The following is a 24683-nucleotide window of genomic DNA, read 5'->3' on the forward strand; positions in this document are numbered from 1 at the left end:
ACGCCTTTGAAGCACACCGAATGGAGTTTCAGCGCGTCCAGGCGACGCGCAAACACCGCAGGCGATTCGAAACGAAAGCTCCTTGCCTGTCTCATCTGAATCTTAGAGTACGACCTGCACTTTATCGTATACAGTATACTGAGACGCTCTGATCGCCTGGCTTGATACAGAACGCGGGTACCATACAACATAGCCTGCCGAAAGATGCGCCGACCCGAAAGTCTGCCGGATGATTTAGGGGGAAGGATCCCCGCGCTAGTCCGCTCGTCAGCAGACCACTTCTGCCTAGTTGGACATCTCGGACTATTGGTTATATGCAATCGAAGGAAAATTGAGCAGCTTGAGGAGCAGCGATACACAGGGCCACACGAGACCTTCGCATCCTTGCTACCTACCTTTCCAGGTAGCCAGCAGCATGCAGAGAGGGGAAAGATCGAGATATGGAGCTAGCTCGTCATCGGTGGCAATTTACTTCATGCCGGCCGTCTGAATCCGTCACTAGCTCGTCAACTCGGTAGAATCCATTACGACCTTTTGCACCATCGCCGTACCCATCGTCCGCGGGCATCGTCGTCGATCTTCGATTGTGGAGATATAGTCGCTAGATTTAGGCGGGTCTCCATGGGGCGAGACTGTCGGTGATGGCGGGTCGATATGAAGAGCATATCGATGGGGACTTGGCATATATAGCGGGTGAGCAAACCGAGTTCTTGAGACGAAACCTGGGGACGACGAAACATCACCACAAACCGCAGCTAAATTCGGACACACTTTGCAAACATGTTGACCACCACCGTTCTGATCGCCATCCTCCCCCTTCTCGCCTCGGCTTCTCCTCTTACATCCCGTAACAACAACGGCAAGAACCAGAAGACCGGGCTGAACGGTCTCGCCGCCCGTACCGGCCGTTACTTTGGAACCGCCACTAACTCGTTCAACGTACAAGGTCTTACCCCGGTCGGACCTTACAATAACGTTCTGGACTATGAGTTTGGGGGAGCGTTGACTCCGGAGAACGAGGGGAAATGGGAGGTCATTCAACCTCAGGAGAATGTGTTCAACTTTACCGGAGTCGACATTGTAAGTCGGCATCAAGCTCAGGATCATTTCCCTCTTCGAGATAGGCGCTGACTGGCTTCCCTTATATTCTTCATAATCGTATTTGTCTATGCTCAATCTGTACAAACGAATCATAGATCGTTGAAGATGCCAAACGCATCGGAGCTCTGGTTAGGGGTCACAACTTCGTCTGGCACCAACAGGTGAGTTGAGGCGGTCAAGATATGACAGTGACGCTCACTCGAGCTGACTTCCCTCGACTCTGATACGTCAACGCAGACTCCTGCTTATGTTACCAACATCACCGACCCGGAAGTCCTCAAACAGACTCTGAGAACCCACGTCGAGGCGGTAGCTGGCAGGTACAAGGATGACTGGGCGTATCTCGATGTCATCAACGAGCGTAAGTCATTGGTACACCTGCCTAAGTGGAAAGTTCGAGGGACAGCTGACCTCGCTACTCTACATGACCCTCTGCTAGCCTTGTTCGAGAACGGAACTTTCAGGGATAGTGTTTGGTATAACTTGCTGGGAGAGGACTACCTGGAGTTTGCCGTGAGTATCTGGCCTACCTGTGCTTAGAAAACGGCGGAAAGCGTCCAGTATCTGATCTGCTACCACCTCTGAACTCGGCATCCAACAGCTCCGTACGGTCCATGAGGTAGCACCCAACATCAAGCTTGGAATCAATGGTATGTTTCGGGGCAAGACCGAATCAGCTGATCGAGATTAGTTAACAATTATCCCCTCGTGGATTCTCCCTCAGACTACAATATCGAGTCTGTGAACGAAAAGTCGATGGCATACGCCAGAATCGCCAAGAACCTGCTGGACAAGGGAGCACCATTGCACTTTATCGGTAAGTCAGACGGTTCCGAACCTGCTGCAGCCGTTGGCGCTTCTTTCCCTGGTGCTGATATCGAGCTTCCTGTTCCCTTTAGGCTTCGAATCTCACTTCGTCGGTGGTCAGAGCCCTCAGGACATCGCCGCGTCGATGAAGCAATTCACCGATCTTGGCTTGGAGGTCCCCTTGACCGAATTGGACGTGAGGGTTTCAGTCGGCCCTGAAGATGTGGCAAACGCAACCGGGTTGGCCGTCCAGTAAGTCTAGCCTGACATGCATCGAGGAGGGAGAATGCGGTCGCACGACAGTATCAGCGCGGACTGATCACCGCTTTTTCGCGCTTCCTTGCTACATTCTCCTCCATCCTGCTCACGTCACGCTTCTTTCGACGTAGGGCAAGCGACTATGGAAGCTCTGTTCAAGCTTGCGTTGACAACCCGCTCTGTCCCGGAGTGACGGTCTGTACGTCATTTTCTTTTCACTGCGACCAAGAATACGTTCTCGCCATGATACTGACCTCGATCTCGTGCCGCGCCAATTATTCAATCTACCCCGGTGTCGAAAACCACGACGACGCATTTAGGGCAATTCTACGACCCGATCTCCTGGATCCCTGGAGTCTTTCCCGGTGAGGGTGCAGCTCTCCCGTACGATGCAGCCTACAAGCCCAAGCCGGCTTATGGCGCTATCGAAGGGGTTCTCAAGGGTGCGAAGAAGAGCGCTCAATACAAGGGGAACAAGGGGAACTCGGGAAAGTAGGCAGAGTGGGGTAGATATGATGCTGATTGGGGTCTCACGATGGTCAGAACGGAATGACGTAGCGGCACATAGTTCAGAAGTCCAGAATTCTAGTAATAAGATGTATACATAATCAATATGCGATCGATACTGTCGCTCGATCGACCTCGTTCCTATTGCAGGTCTGGATCTGATGGAGCTCCGTACTGTTCAGGAGTCATGTACGATCGAGGCTAATTGATCTGCAGAGTGTCGGTGTTTGAATGGTAGTAGGACTTCGTCCAGACAATTAGTAAATCGGAAAGCACTTTTCAATCAAGCCCACCCAACGCCGTCATACCGACGCGATCAATACAGATCAAAATCATCGATCAGGTCACAAGCGCAGGCCAAAGTCACTAGGCTACAGAACTTCAGAGCGTTATATAACAGATGCATGAGAGTCAAAACATTTACCCCATGGAATACGATCTACCGCTCGGGATCGGGTGTATAGTATAGTCTCTATACTGTATAAAGTCTCCGTCACAGCCGTCTCGGTGTGCGAGACGACGAGTCGCTTTCTCGTAGAGATATAAAGCGTGCTGCTGATGAGTGTTGGGTTCTGGATGTTCAAGATGGCACATAGGAAGGTCGAGCTTGATGATGTGCAGAGGTCGGACCCGAGTGGTCGGATGCTGGTCTCGAAATGCTCTCGGTTGAATACATCGGTTTCTGCTTGATCGCCATATCGCTTCAAGGCAATGGTCGCACTGTCGAGCTATCGGTAAAGGAACGTCAGTCACGACGGCCGTTGTCGCTCGCTGATCCCCGTAACTTACGAGTGTTTCGCATGAACAGACTATCCGTCCCGGACTATTATCAATGGTCACGCGATTTCTTGTTCTGGTGCGAGTCTTCCCCATGTTCGCCAGCCGGCCTCTTCTTTAGCCCCCTTCCACGATGCCCTTGATGAGCAGCCTGATGACCCTCCCTGATTTCTTGGCTAGTCTCCCTCTCGCGTTCGTCCCTCTGCTCTCGTTCTTCTCTCTCCATGATAGCATTCTCCTGGGCTTCGATGTCGTCCTCGTCAAGCTCTCTGATAGGGGAAAGAGTCCCGGAGGAGTGGAGATTGGTGCTGATGGACTCGAAGGAGTCGAGAGGGGTGGCCGGACTGACAGATGGTCCTGGGACGGCAAGGAGGATATTGTCATCCGAAGATCTGGTCGAACTGGAGAGGGGAGTGGATCTAGTATTCTGATAGGTGGTCTCATTGATGGTCGATCCCGCTACTGCAGTCGATCTCGCAGCGAGCCTAGCAGTATCGGAATCGAGACCGGGGCTGAGATCCGATTGGCCGGGGTGATGATGAGTGGAAGCGGGGCTTGTCGAGGATGAGGAATGTTGGTACACGGAGCCTGAGGCGGCATCAGGGGCGGAACCGTTGAGGGGAATGGTGCCAAGGGATTCGGATCCGGGAAGGAGACTCGACGACGACATCGACCTCGGAACGCTTCGGTACGGTTCAGGTTCAAAGAAGGGGATCGCGATAGGCTCGTCCTGCAACGCCTCTGTCTCAGCGATACCGTCGATCTTCGTAGTATGACTGATGATAGACGGCTCAGTCTCGGCGGGCTTGAGCTCGAGCAAGAAAGAGAGCTAGATACAAAGCAGGTGGTGAATCCTGCGCATTGGGAAGGACAAGAATGAATCGACTTACTGTTATCCTGTCCAGCCGCTTCGTTGTTTTTCTGAGCGTCCTCGATGGCTTTGAACCTCTTGTCGATTCTCAAGCTATATCAGTCATTAGTGGAGACAAAGTGTTGAGGTGCATCAGGACGAAGTGTACGAGGTGAACCAACGCGGTCTGGTGATTGAGCTCGATCACATACCTGTCTCCAGCCAAATCTGTGAAAAGAGTAGTCATGTTGTGATTGTAGCTGGTCTTTTAACCTGCTAATTCGCTTTCCAAAGAGTGGACCTTTCTCCATAGTTGTTCGAACTCTGCCTCGTATTGCCTATTCCGGCTGAACATGGTTCAGAGCGAAGAGAGCGACCGAGCCGGATCGCGAGGGTAGGAGAGATTTATGGTATAGGAGGTATCCAATTGGCTAGGTATAACGTCTGGTGAACGGAATGATTGAAGGAAAGAAGGTGTAAAAAATATCGAGAAGCGAGAAGGTCGAAATCGCTCTGATCTTTCGATCCAACGGCGGCGAGGTTCTCAGCGCCTAGCAGACAGCGCTTTTCCAAGGTGACGACTACCCGATCGGGCAAGCTGCCCTTGTACGTAAGCGAGCAAGTCGGACGTACCTGATCGATCTCGAGCTCCGGCTGTTGAAGGGAAACATCGCGCATCGCGATCTCGTGATCGTGATTTGCGTTTTTTGCTTTCGATTGATCCTTCAAAAGGATTGATCGATACTTCTCCTGCTGCTTCTGCCCTGGGTCGGTGGCTTTTGTTTACTTTGTCGTCGACCAACAACCTTCTATCGCGCGTGGCTTGGCGCGTTTCACCTGCGATCGATCATGGAACAGGACCGGCATCCCCGGCATGTCCCGGTCGGCTACATGCCAGGAACTAGGGGAGCACCAGCTTAGCTGCTTAGCAGCATTAGCAGAGAAGTATATAACAGAATGACCAGATCCGCGGTGCAAGCGAAGATGGCGACCCGCCACCCCAGACCTGATACTCCCCGGTCGCCTTGCCTGCTTACCTGCGCGAGAAGCAACAAACAGGAACTCCACCATCAACATCATCGACCTCCAGACCGAATCCTCTGCATCACCTACGTCCACGTCTCGAGTCTGAGATCTGATAGGCCTTCTCACATGTTCGTACTACCAGTTACTGATCATTGTCCGCTACCTGTGCGGTTCGTCAGACTACCCGAGTTCGATGCGGGCTGCAGTGGGGGATCGCCGGAATGGTCCAGTAAGTCTTTTCGTTTCTCGAAGTTCATGCCCTCGCTTTTGCTCCACATCTCAGAACTCTCAATCTGATTGTGTTCTACAATATTTGCAGCACCTCGAGATAAGTATGAAGTTCTTGCGCAGAATCAACGACGCAGGAACAGACTTCGACCGGGGCCATCCGACCAGTGCCCTAGTCAAGATTAAATGAGAAAATTAGACCGAACCGGAGCGGCACCTCTGCAATCATAACTCCCGCTCCGTTCGGTCCCAGTCATCACAACCCCTTTCCCCTGCTCTGTCGTTGCGCCGCAGTGCGACTACTCGACGGCCAAGCTAGAGCTCGCTGAACATCAGTTGAGCTTCCGGTCTACCCCGAAGGGACGGATAGAGAATTGCTCGTGTTCCGGCTGGGAGCATCTTGGTCGACGGGCTTCAGGAAAAGCGACACGCTCGGGGGACGATCTGATTTCCCTTTCAAGCATCGATACCGGTTAAGGACGGCCGTCATGGCTTGAAACAGAAGGTGGAGCGGGAAGTGACGGACCGCTCTTTGGGCCACACGCGGTCTGAGGGGTGCGTGTCAAGTCGCCTGTGATGCCTGATGACGTACACCGTACGACAACACGATCTGCTGGAAGGACGGTCCCGGTGAGTCGAGTGTCTGTGGGTTCCTATTCGGTCTTGCATCGACTGATGTATCTGCGATCGTCATCATGTAGGCGTACACGAATTCGGGATTAGATCAAGGCTCGATATGAGATACAAGATAAGCACAACGCGTTGACGACACTCGCTCCGACAAGGCATTTGCTGATTCTTTTTTGGCATACATCGTCAGTCAGGTTCGATTGTCCGGACTGAACGTCTGTAAGTCCTATCTCCTTTCTCAGATGATGTCATCCACCCGCAGACCGCTGATCACTGCATCGAACGTTTCCCGCGCCACAGGGCAACAAGGGTTTGCACACGGCAAGAACGAGTTCCAGGGAAAGGTAATTCGACATTTCCGTTCTTTTGCTCTCGGCTTGTCCCCGTTGTGCTATTCCTTCGTCCTTTTACCGCACATACGCCTGGCGAATGCACATTACGTTACGACATCGATCAAAGCGGTATCTTCCAATGCATGGCGACGGATCCGAAAACGATCACGCTGCGATGATACGAATTCGGAGATTGTCAAGTCGTGTTATATGCGCAACGAACCTCCAAACGAACAACGCCTGCGATCGGGTGAGGTCTGAGATGAACACCCTCGGGCGCAATCCCTGGCGGATCTTTCTCGTTCGCTACATATTCATTATGGTCATGACAGCTCGGAAATCTATATTATCACGTATTACACCCGCAACAAGCGCACTAGGACGAAAAGTGAGGCGCGTTAAGGATGATACCCATCAACAATCCACCCAAGAGACCGGCGATCGGGATGGTCATGATCCAGGCGAGTCCCAAGAGACCGACTCGGTGGAAGTTGACCGCCTTGAAGGTCCCGTTACAGAGACCAACACCAACGGTGGCACCGGTGATGCACATCGACGTGGAAACGGGGAGCGAGTATTGCGAGAAGACGAGGACGGTCAGGGCGGCACCCATCTCCATCGACGATCCTCGGCTGGGAGAGTGGTAGGTAATCTTGTTGCCCATCACTGTAAGCGCGAGCGAAAAAAAAAAAGTTCAAGGTCAGTAAGCGAATCGATCAGGGGTCAAAAGATTGTGAAAGCGCCGGTATTCACCCTTCATGATGTTGTACCCGTAGGTGATCAAACCCAACGAGATGGTGGCCGACAGAACGGCGAGTTGCCAGACAGGAACAGGGGCCTTGGCCTTGGCCGCGGTACCAGTGCTCCAAGCCGAGTAAATGACAGCCCAAGGTCCGACACTATTGAAAGGAGTTTGCGTGAAGACAGGGCACTCGGTTAGTCGATGCTTTGGTTTTCGCGCATGCGGGGAAAACGAAGCTTACCTGTTACCAATGTCGTTAGCGCCATGGGCGAAGGAGGCGGTACAGGCGGTCAAAACCTGAATGAAAGAGTAGGTGTGCTCGACCTCGTTGGGGTACTTTTCGGCGTGGGCGTAAACGCGTTCCATACGAGCTCCTTCAGGGGTTCCGGCGACTCCGGTCTGGGCGGCGTGGATGTCGTAGTGCATACCGTACAGCGCTCCGCAAACGATCATGGCGGGAATACGTTTGAGCATGATCCGGATGTTGTGGAGTTCGTAAATGGCACCGGGACCCATGGGGTTCTCGTGCAGAGTTCTCATGGCCCATCCGATCGGTCCCTTCTTGGCGCGAAGCTTGGCATGCAATCGTTCCTCACCGGCAGCCATGAGCTCGTTGTAAGTCGGTTGGGGAGCTTCGCTACCGGCGTGAGTGGGAGAGTGGGGAGCGGGCGAGGTGTACAGGGCGTCCTTGATCTCGCGTTCCTCGCTGTTCTGACGGGTCTCATTGGCGGAGGATACCTCATTGACGACGGGCAACTGCGCTATAGCCTTCTCGTCCTCATCCTCGTCGTGCTGGACGACGGCATAGTTGGGAACGGTCGACTTGGAACCGGCGTCAGGAGGAGCGGGGCGGCTGAACAGGAGAGGACCGTAGACGAAGTGCCACCACTTGAGGGTGTAGTCCTTCTTGATCACCTTAGCATGAACGAAAGGAACGAAGAAGATGGCGGAGAGAAGAGCGACACCGGCTCCGGTTCCCATGACGACCGAGACGATCCACCACTTGGGCTTCTTGCTCAGCCCCAAGGAAGGAGAACCCTTATAGACGATCGACAGGGTGCACAGAGTACCGGCAACGAGGAAGAAGAAGGGCGAGGTGTAGACGGCCCAGGGAACCGGATCCTTTCGCATGTGAACAATGACCTTGATGAGAGTAAAGATGATGGCAGCGAAACAGGCCGAGATGGTAGGCGCCATTCCGAGTCCGGCGTAGATGGCACCGAGACCTTTTCCGTGGTTCCATCCCCATTGAACTTGAGAAGCACCGACCGTAGCGACACCGACACCGGCGACGGCAGAGACGAGCGAGTAGGTCGAGGAGACATGAGCCGAGTGACGAGTGCACCACATGACCCAGGAACTGGCAGCAGCCAAAGCACAGGCTGCAAGGTGAAGCAGACGGACGTTGATGAGCATCAAGGACAGACCTCTCACGGACACGAGCGCCTCTTTAGAAACTTACTGAAAGCCAACATCTGGACACCAGCGTCACCACGGAACGCCGAGTTGGGAATGATACCATTCTTGATGGTATCGGCCGTCCTGGCTCCGACAGTGATGGCACCTAGCATCTCGAATACGGTCCCGAGTACCATCGCCTGACGGTATGAGACGGATCGACTGGAGACCGAGGTAGCCCAGGAGTTGGCGACATCGTCTGGTAACATCAAGTCGAGGCGAAAGGTGAGCGGGCAGGCGACTTCGCGAGAGAGACATTGCGCAACTCACTGGCTCCGTTGTTGTAGGCATCCAACAGGGCAAAGAACGTGCCGATGGCAAAGACGTAGGTGTACTGATCGAGGACCGGCATGCTGGTAACGTCGTCGTCGGGTCTAGAGTCGAGTTGCTGATCAGGCTTTTGCTTGTGAGACAAGGGCTATCGACTGTAACCGTGGTAGGATGAGCCTGGAGCTGATCGCCCAACCCTTTATACCCTGAACCACGGATGGTCCACCGGGGAAAAGTCCGTGGCCCACGGAATTCTGTCGTCGACCTCCTCGTTCGTTCGCATCGACCGAACCATTTGGCGGTTTGAAACGTTTGTGAACGTGCTTGGCATTTCGACGGATGCATGTGGGGACGGGGGGATCTACAGAGAAGGCACGCACATGGCAAGAGACGCAGGAAGGAAGAGTGAAGAGCAGGAAGAGGAGAGAGCGGAAGGTCCCGGGGATTGTCTCGCTCGCCCCTTTGAATATGCTCCGTACGCCTCCCCCGGTGTGCTAAAAATGGAACCTGGCGCGTGGGGTCGTGCGACCGCGATCGACGGGACAATCATGCAGCAGTCGAATTGGTCCGATAGCGAGAGCTGAACGAACGTGCGACATCCCTCGCATGATACTCGTCGAGAGTTGAGCATTGTCGAACGTTCGTATCCGTCACATCAAGCATCGAATCTCCGTATCTCGCAACAATTCCATTTTTAGATACATCGATGCTCATTTCGCATCCGCGCGGGGTCTGTGAGGACCTGCGCATCGTCTTTTGTCGCTCTGCGATGATCCCCGAGAAGAAGCACGTTCTACAATAAACTGCATGGGCTGTCATGGGGCAGAGGACATCAACCTCCAGAGCGAATAGAGGCCAGGCTGAATCGCATGAATTGCATGCTAGATCGAAATGGCGACTGATCGTTGCCCTCAGCGCCTGAGCAAACACGCGCGCCCCGTGGACTGTGAAGACCGTGGACGAAAGTAACGGGTGGAGACTGGAAGCTCGTGACCATTTCCACTTCTCGATAGATTCGCAAATCGCCAACCGTTCTCCTAGCTTATAGACGACTGCATGCTCGTAGGATATCGTAAACCGCTCGCTTTTTCGTTAACCTCTGCGACACTACATCTTTCCTCGCTCCATCTCGTTCAGCTTTCATGCAACCAAGGGTCTTGAAGCAGTTCGGCTGCGGAGGGACGAGATTCTGGCTGTATTTTCAGGCACCTCAGCATGAAGGCGTTCCAACCCTCCAGCTCATCGTCGGGGAGACGGTCCTCGGGAGGTTGAGTCTCCTCCACCATGAGCATGGAGCCCTTGAGGGTAAGATCTTCTCCTTCGATACTTCGCAAGAAGTTACCTGTGGTTCGGTTCAGTCAGTTCCAGTATCCGACGTGTACGTTCATTCTGTCGCGCTCGAAGCTGGGTACTGACCATGTTCATCAAGGTACTTGTCCCAGTACTGACTGCGCTCGCGCATCTCGATCGGGATGTCCATCTTGAGCCGGTCACTCATATCTCGAAGCTGTGCTTCCTCGACGTCCCATGTTATCCCCGTTTCCCTGTCGATGCCACCCCAACCCGGTTCGAAAGCTTCTCCGCCAGTTACGAGCCAGAAGACCTTTCGAAATCGCGTCGTTATCTAAACGTGTAGTTGAAGCAAGAGTCCTAAAACATGGTGGAATGCTCACTAGACAGCCGAGCGACCAAATATCCAGCGCACTGGTGGCCGGATACCCTAGGTAGACTTCCGGGGCGCGGAAAGACATATTTTGTGCGGTCTCAGGAAATACCTGACCTGGTTCGCGGGCTGAATGGTGCGGTCCGCGTCAGCGCAGGAATCGTGGCACGCCATGTCGTAGGCGATGACTTACCTTCCCCAAAGTCGACGAGTACCACATGAAGCGGAACCACACCGATGTGATCGCCTGCCCCGATCCACGGAGGCAGAGGCTGTGATTTACATCGAACCGTACCCTTCGGGTACCGATGCGAATCCAGAGTGTCCGTTATAGCGGGCTCGACGACCATTTCATCCACGATGATAGAGGAGATCGCTTCAGGACGTATGAGGACGTTGTTAGGCTTGAGATCTGGCTCCCGTGAAGTTGTTGATCAGCAAAAATTCTCATTAATAACAGTGCGACCTCTTGTCGAACAGCACTAACCAGTAAACACGTATCCCATTTCACGGTGGATACCCTCGAGAGCGATCAATATCTGCCTCACAAGGCTCTTACAGGTCTTGCGGGGGAATCGACCTTCCGGTGTCCTCGACTTGAGGATAAATAAGTCCCATGCCAAAGGTTCCATGGTCATACAAAGATGCTCCACATTCTCTTCGGTGCGATGGCTGAAAAAGTCGAAAAATCGACCGATGTGCTGAGCCCATGCTGGTTGCCGTTCGTCTCTCTCGCAGAGGGCAATGAATCGCTCGATTAGGTCTAGCTCGTCACTTTCGCCATCTTTGATGTTCTCCGTTGCTTTCGAGGACAAAATCCTGAGCGAAACGAATGTATTTGTTCTATCATCTCAGTTTGACGCGTTATCAATACCTTACACTCTGTACATGGTTTCCAGGATCTTGATTACTCACTTCCGATCTCGTGCTAGCCAGACGGTAGTCCACGAACCCCAGCCCAGCTTTCGTACGATGACATATCTTCCTTTCTCGAATTGCTCTCCCAGTGGTACACTGAGATACGTCAAGTTGGCGATGTCCTCAGAGGGACACTCCCAGTCGTCTAGATCCATCCAGTTGCGTGGAAGATAGAGGCCTGCCTTCCAGTCAACTGGACTGGGCGGTCGAGAGTCGTCCGATGGCGATATCGAGTCCACGCCCATGACTCTGCGTTCGATAAATTGATCCTGATTCAAGCACTGGATCCGATGCTTTTGAGCCCCGGCGTTTTGTTCGAGGCACTCGTAGAGGAGCTGTATGATCACATATAATATAGTCGATCTGTTTGATAACGTACCTGCTCAGCTGTTCGCTCGACAAGCTGGATACGTACATCACGAAAGAAAATCTGCCGCTAACTACGTTGACTGACAGATTGTCCCGTTTGGAGCCGTAATGGTAGTCAGCAAGCGCGAACGCCACGAAATGACCGACGGGGTACCATTGCATGCGTCTCTTTCGGCAGATGCGAATGAGTACGAAACTTACACAGAACTTACGGTGAGTGATCTCTGCCACAGTCTTTGGTGTCGCAATTTATGCAGCGCGGGCGCAGGTTGTGATTCCATTTGCGTGATGATTCAGTCTGCCTCGACAACGTGATAGGAGGACTCATTAAATAAAGATCACTTGGAGAGATATTACACTGCTCATCTCGGATGGGGCGAAAGTCTTGTCGTTGTCGCAACTCTAGGTTCTTCTTAACGTCGTCTGAACCATGTCTTCATCGATCCCCGGAGGCAAAGGTTCAGTTTAGTGTTTTGCTTGTATCTGTGACGTTTAGCCTGAAGAATCAACGAGATCAACATACCTCAGAACGAAGCAAACAGGTCCTTCTGCCTGCGACTAGCAGGGGAAGGCGCTCCATCGCCATCACGCAACCTCTTGAGACGCTCCGAAGTGCGAACAACCTCCCCTGCAAGTGGAATGAATTAGTCATTGACTAGGCTCGCCGTTCTATTTGAGCGCAAAAGTACCTGTATGCTCGAACTCGGGTTGATCGTATCGCAAGCAAGGAGGTTCGGCCCCAGCCCTCTCCGTCAGAGGTCGCCAATAAGTCCGATTGATCTGGTTGACGTGTCGTCCATCGTTGAGGCGAGTGGCTCTAGGGACATCGGGGCAATGCATCCGAGCGTATCTCATAGTCTGTGATACAGTAGTATGTAAAACCAGTCGATCAGCGACTCGATTTGGCCTGTATCTTGCCCCCTCAACAGGATAGACGACTTACCATTTCGACCAGGTCACCATGGGCTGCATCGTCCTCTGGAGAGAGGTGAGCGCTCAAAATCTGCCAGAGCTGGCTGAGAAAGGCCTTGTCAAATGTGAGGGGTGCAGGACGAGGTGGAGCCTGCACCTTTGATAAATCCTCAATGATCTTGGGGCGGTGCTTTGAGAAATAGGTGATGTATCCACTCATCACCGTCATATGCGCCTCCTCAGATGCCTTGAAGACGGCCAAATCCTTGGCGTGATAAGGCATTGTAGCCTTGCGAAGCGTGTACCCATGAGCGAGAGAGTTGAACTGCTTCGATCCCCAACCTAGTTTGAAGGTGGCTCCCTCCAAGGCCTGATGTTTCGACGACCAGGGAGACGAGGAGGAAAAGAAGGCGACAAGCGGTGAAGGAATGGGCTCGATTGATCCGCAAGGACGTTGTTTACGAACGAGGTTGACGGAAGGGATGTTCAGGAAGAGCAAGCGTCAGTCACAAGGGTTGACGAATCGAATATCAAACGACGCACCTGGACCGGAGAGGCACCAGAAGGGAGCTTCTGAGAAAGAACCTTGACATAGTTCTCAACAGGGTGTTCTCCATGTAATTCAGTCATGGCCTGGTAGAACAGACCGCAGTCCCGATCGTTCCAGGTCTCTGTGTCGCAGTAAGAGATCCCTTGCGCGAGAAGATGAGGGTCGAAGAGAGGAGGCTTAGCGACCTGAACGGGTCTCGCAGCGACCTGGACGGGTTTCGCCGCGGCCAAGGATCGGGAAGCGGCAGGGGGCTTCCTGGCGTTGATGCTGGTGATGGGGCTCATCTGTGATGCGAGTATGTATGAGTCCCGCTCGTCCTTTTGAACCTGCTAGAGACATTCTCGGTACTTACGGTGTCGGGTTGAGGATTATGAAGGAGAGAAAGGTGGTATATCGCTAAGAATTAAAGGAGTGTACGAGTATAGGTAAATAGGTAGCCGATGTGTATGCAGAGTGTAAGATGCGGGATTGCTATGGAGAGTCGTATGTGAATGTCGTTCTAGTTCATATCGAGAACGAACAGCGAGACTGAGGAGAGAAGCAAGAGGCCCGAGGGCGAGCGTACACAAAGAGGAATGCCGTGATCCTGCCGTGACCCGGCTGCCAGTCTCGGTTCGGGCAAGACGACCGGGTCCGAAGCCGAAAGAACAATCAAACAACAACAACAATAAACAGGTTTCAGGCGGGGCGCGGCGCGGCGGGAGAGGGACAGGGCGCGGTGGCTAAGCGCGCGTGGCAAATTCACCTGTTTCCATCATATCACTTCGCTCATCACTTCGCAACAAGGCAGGGAGACGCACAGGATTCCAGCTTCTTCGGTCGTTAGAGTTTGATCAGCGAGACTAGGGAGGCTTCAGCCGGCCGTCTTGATCAGTGTCTCGGCCGTCTGTCTGACGTCAGCGAAAATCAACACTCGACTTGGATCAATCAATGATGCGCGATACAGAGTGGACGACGAATTCGATGCTGGTGCCCTGATCAGGATCTGGCCTGTCTCATTTCGAACGAGCCGCACCACGATACATCAGGTCATACAAAATCTGCGTCAATTATATCTGTGCCGGAAGGAGAGGTCCTTTCCCGGGGGCGATCTGCCTATGTTAGCAGAGATCGGTCGACTGCGGAATCCGGAATTAGCCCCTGTCTCGATGGGCCCCGCGATTTTTGTACTCCTGATCGATGCCAAGGCCACCCTCTGGAGATCTGAAGATCGTACGAATGCATGCGATCATGTGATCAGGTGACCACTAACGTAATCAGCATGGAATCTCAAACCCCGCCGCTGCAGAGCCGGCTGTGCTGTGGCACTGTGGCCCGGCTAAACAAATCCACTGCATGCACGCGGCCTTGGCGGAGACGAATCTGGCTGCTGGCTGGCCTCCTATACCTGCAGTCCGTTTCTCGATCCCACTTTCACTCATTCGACCTTGCCTTCTCGTCACTGACTCCAATTGCAACTACAACAATCGACATGGCTCACTTCCGAACATCAAGCAATTTATAGTGAGTCTCCGGTTCGATGTTTGTCGTTCTCGCTTCTCGTCCTTTCCTCCCATTCTCTGTATCATTCCAGTTCCCCTTCCTCTTTCCGTATCGAGATTGGGGCATCATTTGGGCGTGGGCAAGTTGAATTTTGGCGAAATATCATCGTCTCTACGCAGAAGAGACATGGGCTTCAGCGATGAAGTTCCATAGTACAAAATACCCCATCTCGCCTCGAGCGGTCTGCCCTGTGTTCACATGCAAGGTATATCGAGAACGAAGATGTCTGTCATTCAGGCCTTGAATGTCGGCTTCAGAAGATCTTTCACTCGAGGCCAGAAGCCATCGAATCAAGGGATAGGCCCGACGTATAGAACAAGTCTGGCTACCGCTTCCGCGCTCGGTAAACCTTACCCCTTCGCTCGAGTACGATGGCTCGGAAAGGAGTGGTTCGAAAGAAAGTGGCCTTCAACACCACGTATACGCTCAGACGTCCCACACCTTCCCGTCGTGGTCATGGCAATAAAACCTTTCCTCCTTGAGTAGGCGAGCCCTAACTGCAGGGGTAATCGTAACCCTGGGTCCCTAGAGATGCTTCACCGTCGTGATGAAGACTTCTGCTACCCGGGCAAATTTTCGATCATGCGGCATAAACTTCGAGCATATAGAGGGGACGGCTTCAGACTCCGACTTTTGGGAATGATGGGCGTGGTTGAACTCGGCTTTGTCGAACAATCCGATCGGTATGCGCGGGGGCCTCCGGGCCAAAGACAAAAAAAAACAAGGGCAACTTGGACTACAGTCGCGAGCGAGAAGTATAGGAGCAAGGAGGGTTGCGCGGTATACTGCAAAAAGAGGGTAATATATTTGTCGGACGTGAATCGGCAGCTCCGCCTCACTTATCCCTCGAGGGAGGGGACTCGATCGGGCCGAGGTGACGCTCGAGCACGGACCGGTGGTGACCCAATTCCTCACCTGGCGACATCATTGAAGGGGTGAAGCCCGTCGATCCGAATATGATTAAAAACCAAACGGCTCCCGGGAGCGGTACCAATACCGTCATCACATACCGGGCAACTCAAACTCAGCGAAGGCTTCCGGGCCGATGCTCCAAAGATCCATTCTGCGTGGAATCTAGTGTGCAAAGCAAACCGAACGGTATTATGATCAGATCGTCGCTTCACCTCTTCTTTCGATGTTCACGCAACCCCATCCCATTATCCTGACTGAACGACGTGATTGTAGTCGGGTTGCCTCATGCGATATAAATACATGCCTCCTATACCCGCGAGACACAAGTCGTTCGACCTCCATCTCCTCGTCCTTGCATTTCGCTTGTTTGAAACTGAACACAACGACCTTGATCGAGTCGGAGGAGGTAAGACAAGCTCCTGAACGAGCGACCATGGCCCGAAAACAACTCCTCAGTACTGCGAGATGGTCGACGATGAGAGTCTGCTGTTCGAGTTGTATCGATGTGCGCTGGATCCTGGCTCGATTGCTTGAGGTCGATCGCATCTCGATGACCTGTCGCAAATGACTCGGACCGATATTCGGCCTCTTACCGGTAGGGTTATCTTGGGCTAGGAACCCACGGCTTCGGAGCGACTGCGAAAGGGCGGAAGCTTGACGGGAATGTCGACCGCAACGCAGCGTCTTGCTGATCTGACCAGATGAAAGAGGCAACTCCGTGACACGATGTGTGGATTTCATTTCGATGAATCATTCGTCCATAGCCGTGACCTTATTTCGTGACAAGCAAAACCACAGTATGACCGGATCATTTGTCGCCTGTCGTCATCAAGCGTACCCCATTCCTTCTTCCGTCCGCTGTTACTCTCCCTCCAAGCTCAAGGCTTGGTGCCCTGTTCGCCGTTCCATGCTTGATTCATGTTTTCGCTCTACCGGCTCGCATTCACATTCTTCCTGCATGCACGGGTAGCTTCGTTTTCGTTGTTCACGCCGTGGCTGTAGCCGAAGTAGCTTTGTGTTGTTCGTTCGGGGCCAAAATACTTCTCGTATGATATCTTCCCTCTTGATCTTGAGTATCGAAGTCATCCTCCAAACTTCCAATTCTATGCGGACTCCGGGGGAACGGCAGATCCTGCTGTCGGCGCCGAACGAGATAAAGGTAGGACCAGAACCGATTGTCTATGTGGGAATATACGTGGTACTACTCGCTACGTCTAGCTAGCTCCGTCTTGATGTCTTCGAATCCTTTGAAGAGGAGCCGTGTATCGACGTCAAGAGGACACATCGTCTGCCACGCCAAGAGAGTTTGAAGATTGGCTCGAAGAGTGGCCAATGATCAGCCGGTCGAGTTGGTCTAGCGGAACTAGCGATGAAGGGGTCCGCGTGTGGAGATAGCTGGTATCGATCATCCGTATCTAGGTTTTGTGTCGAGGTCCAAATTGTTGGGAGTGCCGACCGTCGAGCCTAGGCGGAGAAAGGACCCGGGTGTCGATACGCAAACTACGTTCGAGAACGCTGTCCCCGCTTGCTCCACCTGCTCCGGAACCTCCACTCGATCGTGCACCTGAACTCTGATACCGGATGAAATGGGGTCTAGATATCTTCATTCACAGCCAAACCAGGCCCTGTAGTGGTTCTTGCTGATCACGAGCTTCTTTGAGCCGGACCGCGGGCAGGAAGAGGGCTTATCCTTCCCAGGATGTAGCTTCACAGGCTAACGTTCGGGATAAAGACTTCCCTTGTTGCTTTTGAAGGTGAGGAAGAGGAGAGAGATTTCTTCTGTGGCTCCCAGATCTAAGGAAAACTTGATGTGGTCACGCAAGGTAAGGGTGTCGAGCTCTACAGGTCGATGATTTTGTTGACGTCTTCCCTGAAGGATACGGTCGTTTACAATGCCGATTCGCGAGACGTGGTGGTCCTGCTGATCATCTCGTCCGAAGGTCGTCTTGCATTGGTCCTCCGATCGGCTTGGAAATCGAGACGTGTTCATCCTACCGTGATAGTTCCTATACGTCCCTGGGTGTTCCTCTCTCTTCCATTGGCTCGATGCCACCATACGTGTCCTTTCCCTCGCCCTCTACCGTTACTGTCAGTCCCGATTCTTCTTTCGATCTTCGTACGAATGCTCGACATAACGAGGCATAAGATTTAAGTAGATTCCCATGGCGATCCTTCTATCGAAGAGAGATATCCTTTGTTCGAACTCATGCGTATCCAACTATAGTTACGGGTGCCCCTCCCACCGCGTCGTGCGGCCAGGCCGAGTAGTGAACAGTTCGATCAGGATCCTAGATCCCAGACTCGGTCTGAAGATACCGGATTCACGGCCCAAGGCATACGTTGGTCGACCTGAGCCATCGCTGTCTGAATCATGACGGGACGGCTGACGATCGAATATGCTTCCGGGATAATTTTGATTCCAAAGATCAGGCGCAAGCTAAGCGCAGATCAAACCTAGAGCCATTGTGGTCGATCGAGATTAGATCTCTTGAGCCATCTTGATGTAGACGGTCAGAGTGAGAGGTGCCTAGATGCGAATTTGATCTTCTCAGAAATGCCGTCCCGGTGAAGAAACAGACACGAATGACAGACCAGAAATACGAGGTGCGACGTAGAGCATTGGGTGGCATCCATCGCAGCGCGACAAAAGCTACCTACCATACCCGCGACAAAAGCTACCTACCATAACCGCTAACCTTCGATAGTTTATAGACACTCCTTCTCAGCTAGATGCTGTAAGGAACGACCGAAGAGATTCGGTGCACTCCAGATTTGAGTGGTCTTTCCTACATGATGTTAGTAACGCCATTTACAGCGGAAGCCGCCGGGCGGGCTGATGATTCGACACAGGGGTCTAGAACATCCAGTCACAAGCTCGCTATATCAACTCGATCGATTGATGAACACGTAGGTGGACCCGAGAAGCGGTATCGATAGACAAGCCTCCAGTGTCAGTAATGCAGCGCCGCGCTTGCTCTGTTACGGAAACTCGCTTGATCCGAGCTGTTGTTCATACACGTTATATCGAGCTGTATGATGCCTTGGATTCAACATATGTCGATTAAGCTACAAACGTCCATTCATCCAGACCGTACTGGTAAGAGAAAATTTGATGCACAAGGACAACGCGATCTGATCGTACGTAGTACGGCCGACTGACGTTACGCCTGTCTGGAGCATCTGCAAGCGCTCTCGCTTTGCGATTAGCCAAGGAGGAAGAGGATCGAGGACAAAGGCCGCTTCCGCTACGCCCCTCGTTTCACGTAAGCGGTAACTCGCCCGTGATGCGCGATCCTCAAAGAAGAGTCCCTTTGAGACATCCTTTGTTGTATCACGTCTGCTGTCGTGATCGCTGTATGTATGTGTGTATATAGAAGGGTTCCACAAAGAACCATAGAAAAGACTCTCCGCTGGTCTTCAGCATGAACGGCAAACCTACATCGTAGCGATATCTAGACATATCTACCGCCTTTTCATCCGACTACAACTCTCAAACACGAATCATCCGGTCATCATGGGATTTCTACAGCCCAAGCCAGCTCCCATAGTCGACAAAGGGGACTTGATATCTCCAGAGAAGACGAGCAACTGGTTCTCCCAGATGACCTTTGGCTGGGTGTTTCCTCTCCTGAAGGTCAGTTGACACGACTCATTCGCTTGATATCGTTGTGTGGTCCTGATTTTAATGATCAGGTGGGATACTCCAGGCCCCTCGAGTTCAAGGACCTCTGGCGGCTGGAGGACGAACGTCTCTCCGCTCACCAATCAAAGCTGTTTGAACACAACTTCTACGATAGGTACGCGCACATTGATGCTGCTTATCGTCGACCTCGATACGAGAACGTCCGCGAGCAGGATATCAGCAGCCAAGCCTCAAGCGGAACAGATGCGCCACTCGCTGATGTTGTAAGCGATGATCCCAACGAGGAAAGACTGCACAACATGCATCCAGGCACCTCCCGTGCAGATCTTCCAGGAAACGAACCCAATATCAAGGAAGCATCTATCAGGCAGGCAGAGAAGACATTTGTTCCATCGATGAACCGGTGGGGCTGGATTTTCCACCTGTTGAAAAGAAACCCCAAGGCAAACAATCTGAGTCCCGAACAGTACGAAAAAGCTGCGACGAGATCCCGCTCTCTGCGCTTGTTCTGGGCCGCCTTTCATACCGTACGAAAGGACTTGATCATGGCTTTCTTTGCAAGAATCGTCTCGCGTGAGTGCACTGTTCTCATGAAAACAGACTAGAAGCTGATTTCCCTATCTATAGGAGGATCATCTCTGGCTGGTGCAGTCGTAGTGAAAGAGTTGATTCGTTTCGTGACGCGAGCTCATAGGTGGCACGAGGCATCCGACTTGGAGAGAACAACCCTACCTCAGCCAAAGAGTCTTGGAGTAGGCTTTGGTCTAGCAATCGGTCTTGCAGCACTACAGCAGTCAATCTTCCTCTGCAATGGCTTCTACAGCTTTCGATCTATCATGGCCGGGTCTCTCCTACGTACAGCAGTGGTTGATCAGGTGGCCCGCAAGTCTATGTGTCTTTCAACAAGGGCTCGGGTCAGGCAGACCACAGGAAGGTTGACCTCTGCAGTCTCAGGGGATGCCCATTTCATGGACACTGCCACCTACTGTGTCATTGACATTGTGGTTGAACCCATTGCCATTGTGGCAGGTTGTGCACTGTTGATCTACAACCTGAAATACAGTGCACTTGTAGGCGTAGGCATTCTGTTTGCCTCATCACCAATCTTGACAGTGATGATGAACAAGCTCATTGCCAGCCGTAAAGCTCAGATGAAGCTGATAGACCAGCGTCTTAGGCTACTTACTGAAGTCTTCAAGGCAATCCGTCAAATCAAGCTGTATGCATACGAGGCTTTCTTTGGAGAACGCATCATTCAGGTCAGGGAAAAGGAATTGCACCATCTCAAAGCAAATGTTTGGAATCGCAGGTGAGTTGACTAGTATTAAGAGCCTACAAAGTTTACTGTATTGAACTGTTGGCTCTCCTGCAGCCTGGTCATTGCCACCATGACATTTGTGCCAATTCTGGCTGCTGTCCTCACCTTCATCACATATGGCTTGACCAACAACAGTTTGGAGCCGGCCGTCATCTTCTCTGCATTCCAGCTGTTCAATATCATCCAGACCCCAATGCAGAATCTACCAGCAGCTTTTGCAGTGCTTACAGACGCTTGGGTAGCTCTTGGCCGGCTCTCAGATATTCTTCTTGATGAGGAGTACACAAGCGATGTTATAGGTTGTCCAACTGCAAAATATGCAATCCAAGTGAATGGCAGCTTCACCTACGAAACAGCTGAACGCCCAAGCAACAACACCAAAGGCATGATTGATAGTAAAGCCGAAAACATAGGACGGGAAGGGAGGAAACAGGATGCACCGGCCAAAGAGGCTGCGAAGCTCACCCAAGAGGAGGAGTTGCCTCCGCTTGATAAGGAAAAGGAGAACAGCCGACCCCCTTTCACACTCCATGGAATCAATCTGGCAATTCCCCAAGGGGCCCTTGTTTGTGTAGTTGGCCGGGTTGGGACAGGAAAGTCTGCATTGCTGGAAGCCTTGATAGGGGAGATGAGGCAAACAGATGGAAGTATTGAGCTTGGAGGAAGTCTCAGCTATGTTGCACAACAATCTTGGATACAGAATGCAACTTTGCAGGAGAACATCACTTTTGCAAATGAACGTGTTGACGAGGAGAAGTTGAGCCGAGCCATCCAGAGCTGTGCGCTCACAACCGACTTGGAACAGCTACAGGATGGACTTGATACAGAGATTGGAGGTAAATAAATTTCTATCTGAATCAATTTCAATGCACAACACTCAGTGTTTGTTATTTCAGAACGTGGTATCAATCTGTCAGGAGGTCAAAAGGCTCGAATTGCATTGGCACGCGCAGTGTATCACAATGCTGATATAGTACTGCTGGATTCTCCGCTTGCTGCTGTTGACAGCCATGTCTCAGCTTATCTGATTGAAAGGTGCATCCTAGGCACAGAGGGATTTGGCAAGAAGACCAGGATCCTGGTCACACACCATCTGGAAGTCTTTCCAAGGGCTGATCTGATCCTTGTTATGGAAGGAGGACACATAGTACAGAAGGGTACTTATGCAGATTTGGTGGCAACTCCCGGTCTGCTTCAAAGTCTCATGGAGGAATTTGGTAGTCAGTACAATGATTCTAGAGACACAGAAACCAAGGAGGCAGAAGACCATGGGGACAAGGACCTAAAAGCTAGTCCCCAGAACAGGGTTACTAGAGGAGTGGCCCAAGGCAAGCTGATAATGGATGAAGAGCGTAATACTGGTGGCGTGTCTTGGAGAATCTACATGGCATATGGCCGTGTTATGAGCAAGGAATGGTGGTTCAGCATCTCAATCCTCGCATTGATCTTGGGGCAGGCAAGTTCAGTCCTCAACACACTGTTTCTAGGGTTCTGGAGTGGACAATCAATTTCTGGGTTCCAGCAGGGCCAGTATATGGGCCTATACGCTTCTTTTGGTGCTGCCAGTGCACTTGGGGCTCTGATAGCAAGCTATACCATGTTTGTTGCTGGCATCAGGGCATCCTTCATCATGTTTGACAGTGCTCTAAAAAGTGTCTTGAGGTCACCCATCTCATTCCATGATGCAACCCCAGTTGGCCGGATCATCCACAGGCTCACCAAGGATGTTGAGAAGCTGGACGACCGCATGTGTTTCCAATGGTACAACATGCTGGTGAACCTGGCTGCTGTCTTTGGAACCATCTTCCTTGTCTTCTACGTGTTCCCATTTCTAGGGATACTCTTCATCCCCTTGACAATCATATACATTGTGATTGGGAAGTTCATCAGCAAGACTTCAAGGGAAATCACAAGGCTGGATGCTGTGCAGAAAAGTTTCATCTACTCAGCGTTTGGCGAGCAACTGGGCGGTTTGTCAACCATTCGTGCTTTTGGATTCCAGCAACAATTCCGCAGAAGGCTTCAGACATCAGCAGACCGGCAGATAAGGTCAGAATACATCAATCTGGCCAGCCGCAGATGGCTGGTGTTACGGCTGGATAGTCTAGGCACAGTCCTTGTACTAGGAATCGGACTATTTGGAGTTGCAATGCGCAATCAGGTTGATCCTGTCAAGCTGGGAGTGGTCTTAACCTATGCAATCCGCACAGTATTAGTGTTTGGCTTGATGGTTCACTATACAATCCAAGTGGGACAAGAGATGAATACTGCAGAGAGGGCGAGTGCCACTTTCTGCATCTGGGAGATGCATACACAGCTAATCGCATTGTTTATGTGATCTAGGTACTTCACTATATCGATCTAAACCATGAAGGCCCTCCCCGACTGGCAGGAGACCCTCCAGCTTCCTGGCCTCAACAAGGACATGTAGTGTTTCACAATGTTCAAATGCGATATCGACCTGATTTGCCATTTGTTCTGAAAGGCCTCACTTTTGAGGCTCAGCCTGGAGAAAAGGTGAGTGGCCTGACTACTCATACGATGAGCGACATCTGACTTTTCCGATGGTTTCTGATGGCAGATTGGAATCGTAGGCCGTGAGTCTACTCAATACTTGGTATGAAATTGATAATCTGATCCGACTAGTATTTAGGCACCGGTGCTGGGAAGAGCTCTCTTGCTCAGACTTTGTTCAGACTTGTGGAACTGGCAGGAGGGGATATTGAGATAGATGGATACAATCTCCAAAACATTGGCCTGGACACCTTGCGGTCTCAATTATCGGCACTGCCTCAGGATACCCTTCTCTTTTCAGGAACTATGCGGGATAACCTTGATCCTACTGGCATCAAGACAGATCATGAGCTCAATGACATCCTGCAGCGCTGTGGGCTGAAAGCAACTGGTAAAGACTTTGAGCGTCTGAGGAAATTTCAGCTTGATTCGAAAGTCAGTGACGATGGGGACAACTTTTCGTGAGTTGTTCAGGTGAATATCCCAGCTCAATTGGCTGATATAGTCGAGGACTGTGTGTAAAGGGGTGGTGAACGGCAACTGGGTGAGCCAACAGAATTTCTTCCAATAGAAGCAACAGTATTTGCTGAGACGCATTTGAACAGTGGCCTTGTGTCGTGCTCTTGTCAAGAGTTCTAAAGTGCTGCTACTTGATGAGGCAACAAGCAGTGTGGATCCTGAGACTGACATCATGATTCAGGACTGCATCCGGAAGGAGTTTTCTAACGTGACCTTGTTGTGTATTGCACATCGCCTTGCAACAATTGTATGTGAATGTTCTGCCGAGATCATCTAGGCTGTGCTAACTTCCTCTTGGTTTTCTAGGCCTTCTATGATAAGGTAATTGTGATGGATGCTGGTCAGATCAAAGAGTTTGACAGTCCTCTCTCACTCTTTGACAACCCTAATTCAACCTTCCGCTCAATGTGTGAGGCAGCCAAACTGAGCAGAGAAGCCATCTTGCGCATCAGGGCCGGAGATTATGTCCATGAGGTCCAGGAAGGGGTGCAAGCAGATATCGAGACGAGGGTATCATGCAAGAGGTGATGTAGACCTAATACGACTTGTAAAGGGATTTGATGTGATATTTCCGTTTCTAGAACTACGTGAATTACTGGTGAGGAGCAAGATCCTTCGCTTGTGATATCGGCAGAACTTGAGGATTGGAATATTCGATGCGACTGCTGCGCATGGACGGACGAGATCGGCCTACCCCCGAGTCGAATTTGAGTAATGGCTAGAGTGAACACACGTATAATCAGCAAGAGCGGTACACGATTCGCCTAGCTCCTGAATGGCGTTTCATAGCATTCTGCGCGCGCGAGCCCATCGCTCATACGTCGATTGCGAATTTGC

General features: G+C 51.8%; 6 protein-coding genes across 6 annotated transcripts; 2 read left to right on the top strand and 4 right to left on the bottom strand.

Annotated features, from left to right (window-relative positions):
• Positions 1-683: 683 nt before the first annotated feature.
• HD553DRAFT_300298 (xylanase) lies at positions 684-2784 on the top strand. Its single transcript, XM_046178630.1, has 9 exons — positions 684-1080; positions 1197-1262; positions 1339-1462; positions 1541-1614; positions 1703-1751; positions 1826-1918; positions 2001-2160; positions 2298-2365; positions 2487-2784. The coding sequence occupies exons 1-9, from the start codon at positions 781-783 to the stop codon at positions 2660-2662; spliced, it is 1110 nt and encodes a 369-aa protein (XP_046033712.1). The 5' UTR covers positions 684-780; the 3' UTR covers positions 2663-2784.
• A 205-nt stretch (positions 2785-2989) lies between these two features.
• On the bottom strand, positions 2990-6044 carry HD553DRAFT_326271 (uncharacterized protein; the record flags this gene model as incomplete). Its single annotated transcript, XM_046181680.1, has 11 exons — positions 2990-3039; positions 3098-3401; positions 3463-3482; positions 3514-4279; positions 4341-4398; positions 4513-4528; positions 4574-4638; positions 4934-4954; positions 5088-5201; positions 5338-5400; positions 5908-6044. 11 exons carry the CDS (start codon positions 6042-6044, stop codon positions 2990-2992), a joined length of 1614 nt encoding a protein of 537 aa, XP_046033713.1.
• Positions 6045-6815: 771 nt separating this feature from the next.
• On the bottom strand, positions 6816-9262 carry HD553DRAFT_300300 (putative sodium/phosphate symporter). Its single transcript, XM_046178631.1, has 5 exons — positions 8987-9262; positions 8721-8915; positions 7500-8640; positions 7270-7415; positions 6816-7182 (listed from the first exon to the last, which is right to left on the bottom strand). Exons 1-5 carry the CDS (start codon positions 9066-9068, stop codon positions 6893-6895), a joined length of 1854 nt encoding a protein of 617 aa, XP_046033714.1. The 5' UTR covers positions 9069-9262; the 3' UTR covers positions 6816-6892.
• A 373-nt stretch (positions 9263-9635) lies between these two features.
• HD553DRAFT_352414 (kinase-like domain-containing protein) lies at positions 9636-11874 on the bottom strand. Its single transcript, XM_046183695.1, has 6 exons — positions 11565-11874; positions 11137-11492; positions 10843-11061; positions 10660-10778; positions 10403-10589; positions 9636-10328 (listed from the first exon to the last, which is right to left on the bottom strand). The coding sequence occupies exons 1-6, from the start codon at positions 11810-11812 to the stop codon at positions 10120-10122; spliced, it is 1338 nt and encodes a 445-aa protein (XP_046033715.1). The 5' UTR covers positions 11813-11874; the 3' UTR covers positions 9636-10119.
• A 586-nt stretch (positions 11875-12460) lies between these two features.
• Positions 12461-13682, bottom strand: HD553DRAFT_345280 (uncharacterized protein; the record flags this gene model as incomplete). The annotated part of the gene is made up of 4 exons (XM_046183081.1): positions 12461-12564; positions 12626-12794; positions 12880-13218; positions 13392-13682. 4 exons carry the CDS (start codon positions 13680-13682, stop codon positions 12461-12463), a joined length of 903 nt encoding a protein of 300 aa, XP_046033716.1.
• A 5684-nt stretch (positions 13683-19366) lies between these two features.
• Positions 19367-24374, top strand: HD553DRAFT_329808 (multidrug resistance-associated ABC transporter; the record flags this gene model as incomplete). Its single annotated transcript, XM_046181939.1, has 13 exons — positions 19367-19486; positions 19546-19758; positions 19780-20022; positions 20101-20288; positions 20319-20804; positions 20868-21649; positions 21710-23091; positions 23157-23330; positions 23395-23410; positions 23467-23788; positions 23852-23871; positions 23933-24093; positions 24153-24374. 13 exons carry the CDS (start codon positions 19367-19369, stop codon positions 24372-24374), a joined length of 4329 nt encoding a protein of 1442 aa, XP_046033717.1.
• Between the last annotated feature and the right edge of the window lie 309 nt (positions 24375-24683).

Source organism: Filobasidium floriforme (assembly GCF_021052385.1).
Source record: "Filobasidium floriforme strain CBS 6241 chromosome Unknown HD553scaffold_23, whole genome shotgun sequence".
Lineage (NCBI taxonomy): Eukaryota > Fungi > Basidiomycota > Tremellomycetes > Filobasidiales > Filobasidiaceae > Filobasidium > Filobasidium floriforme.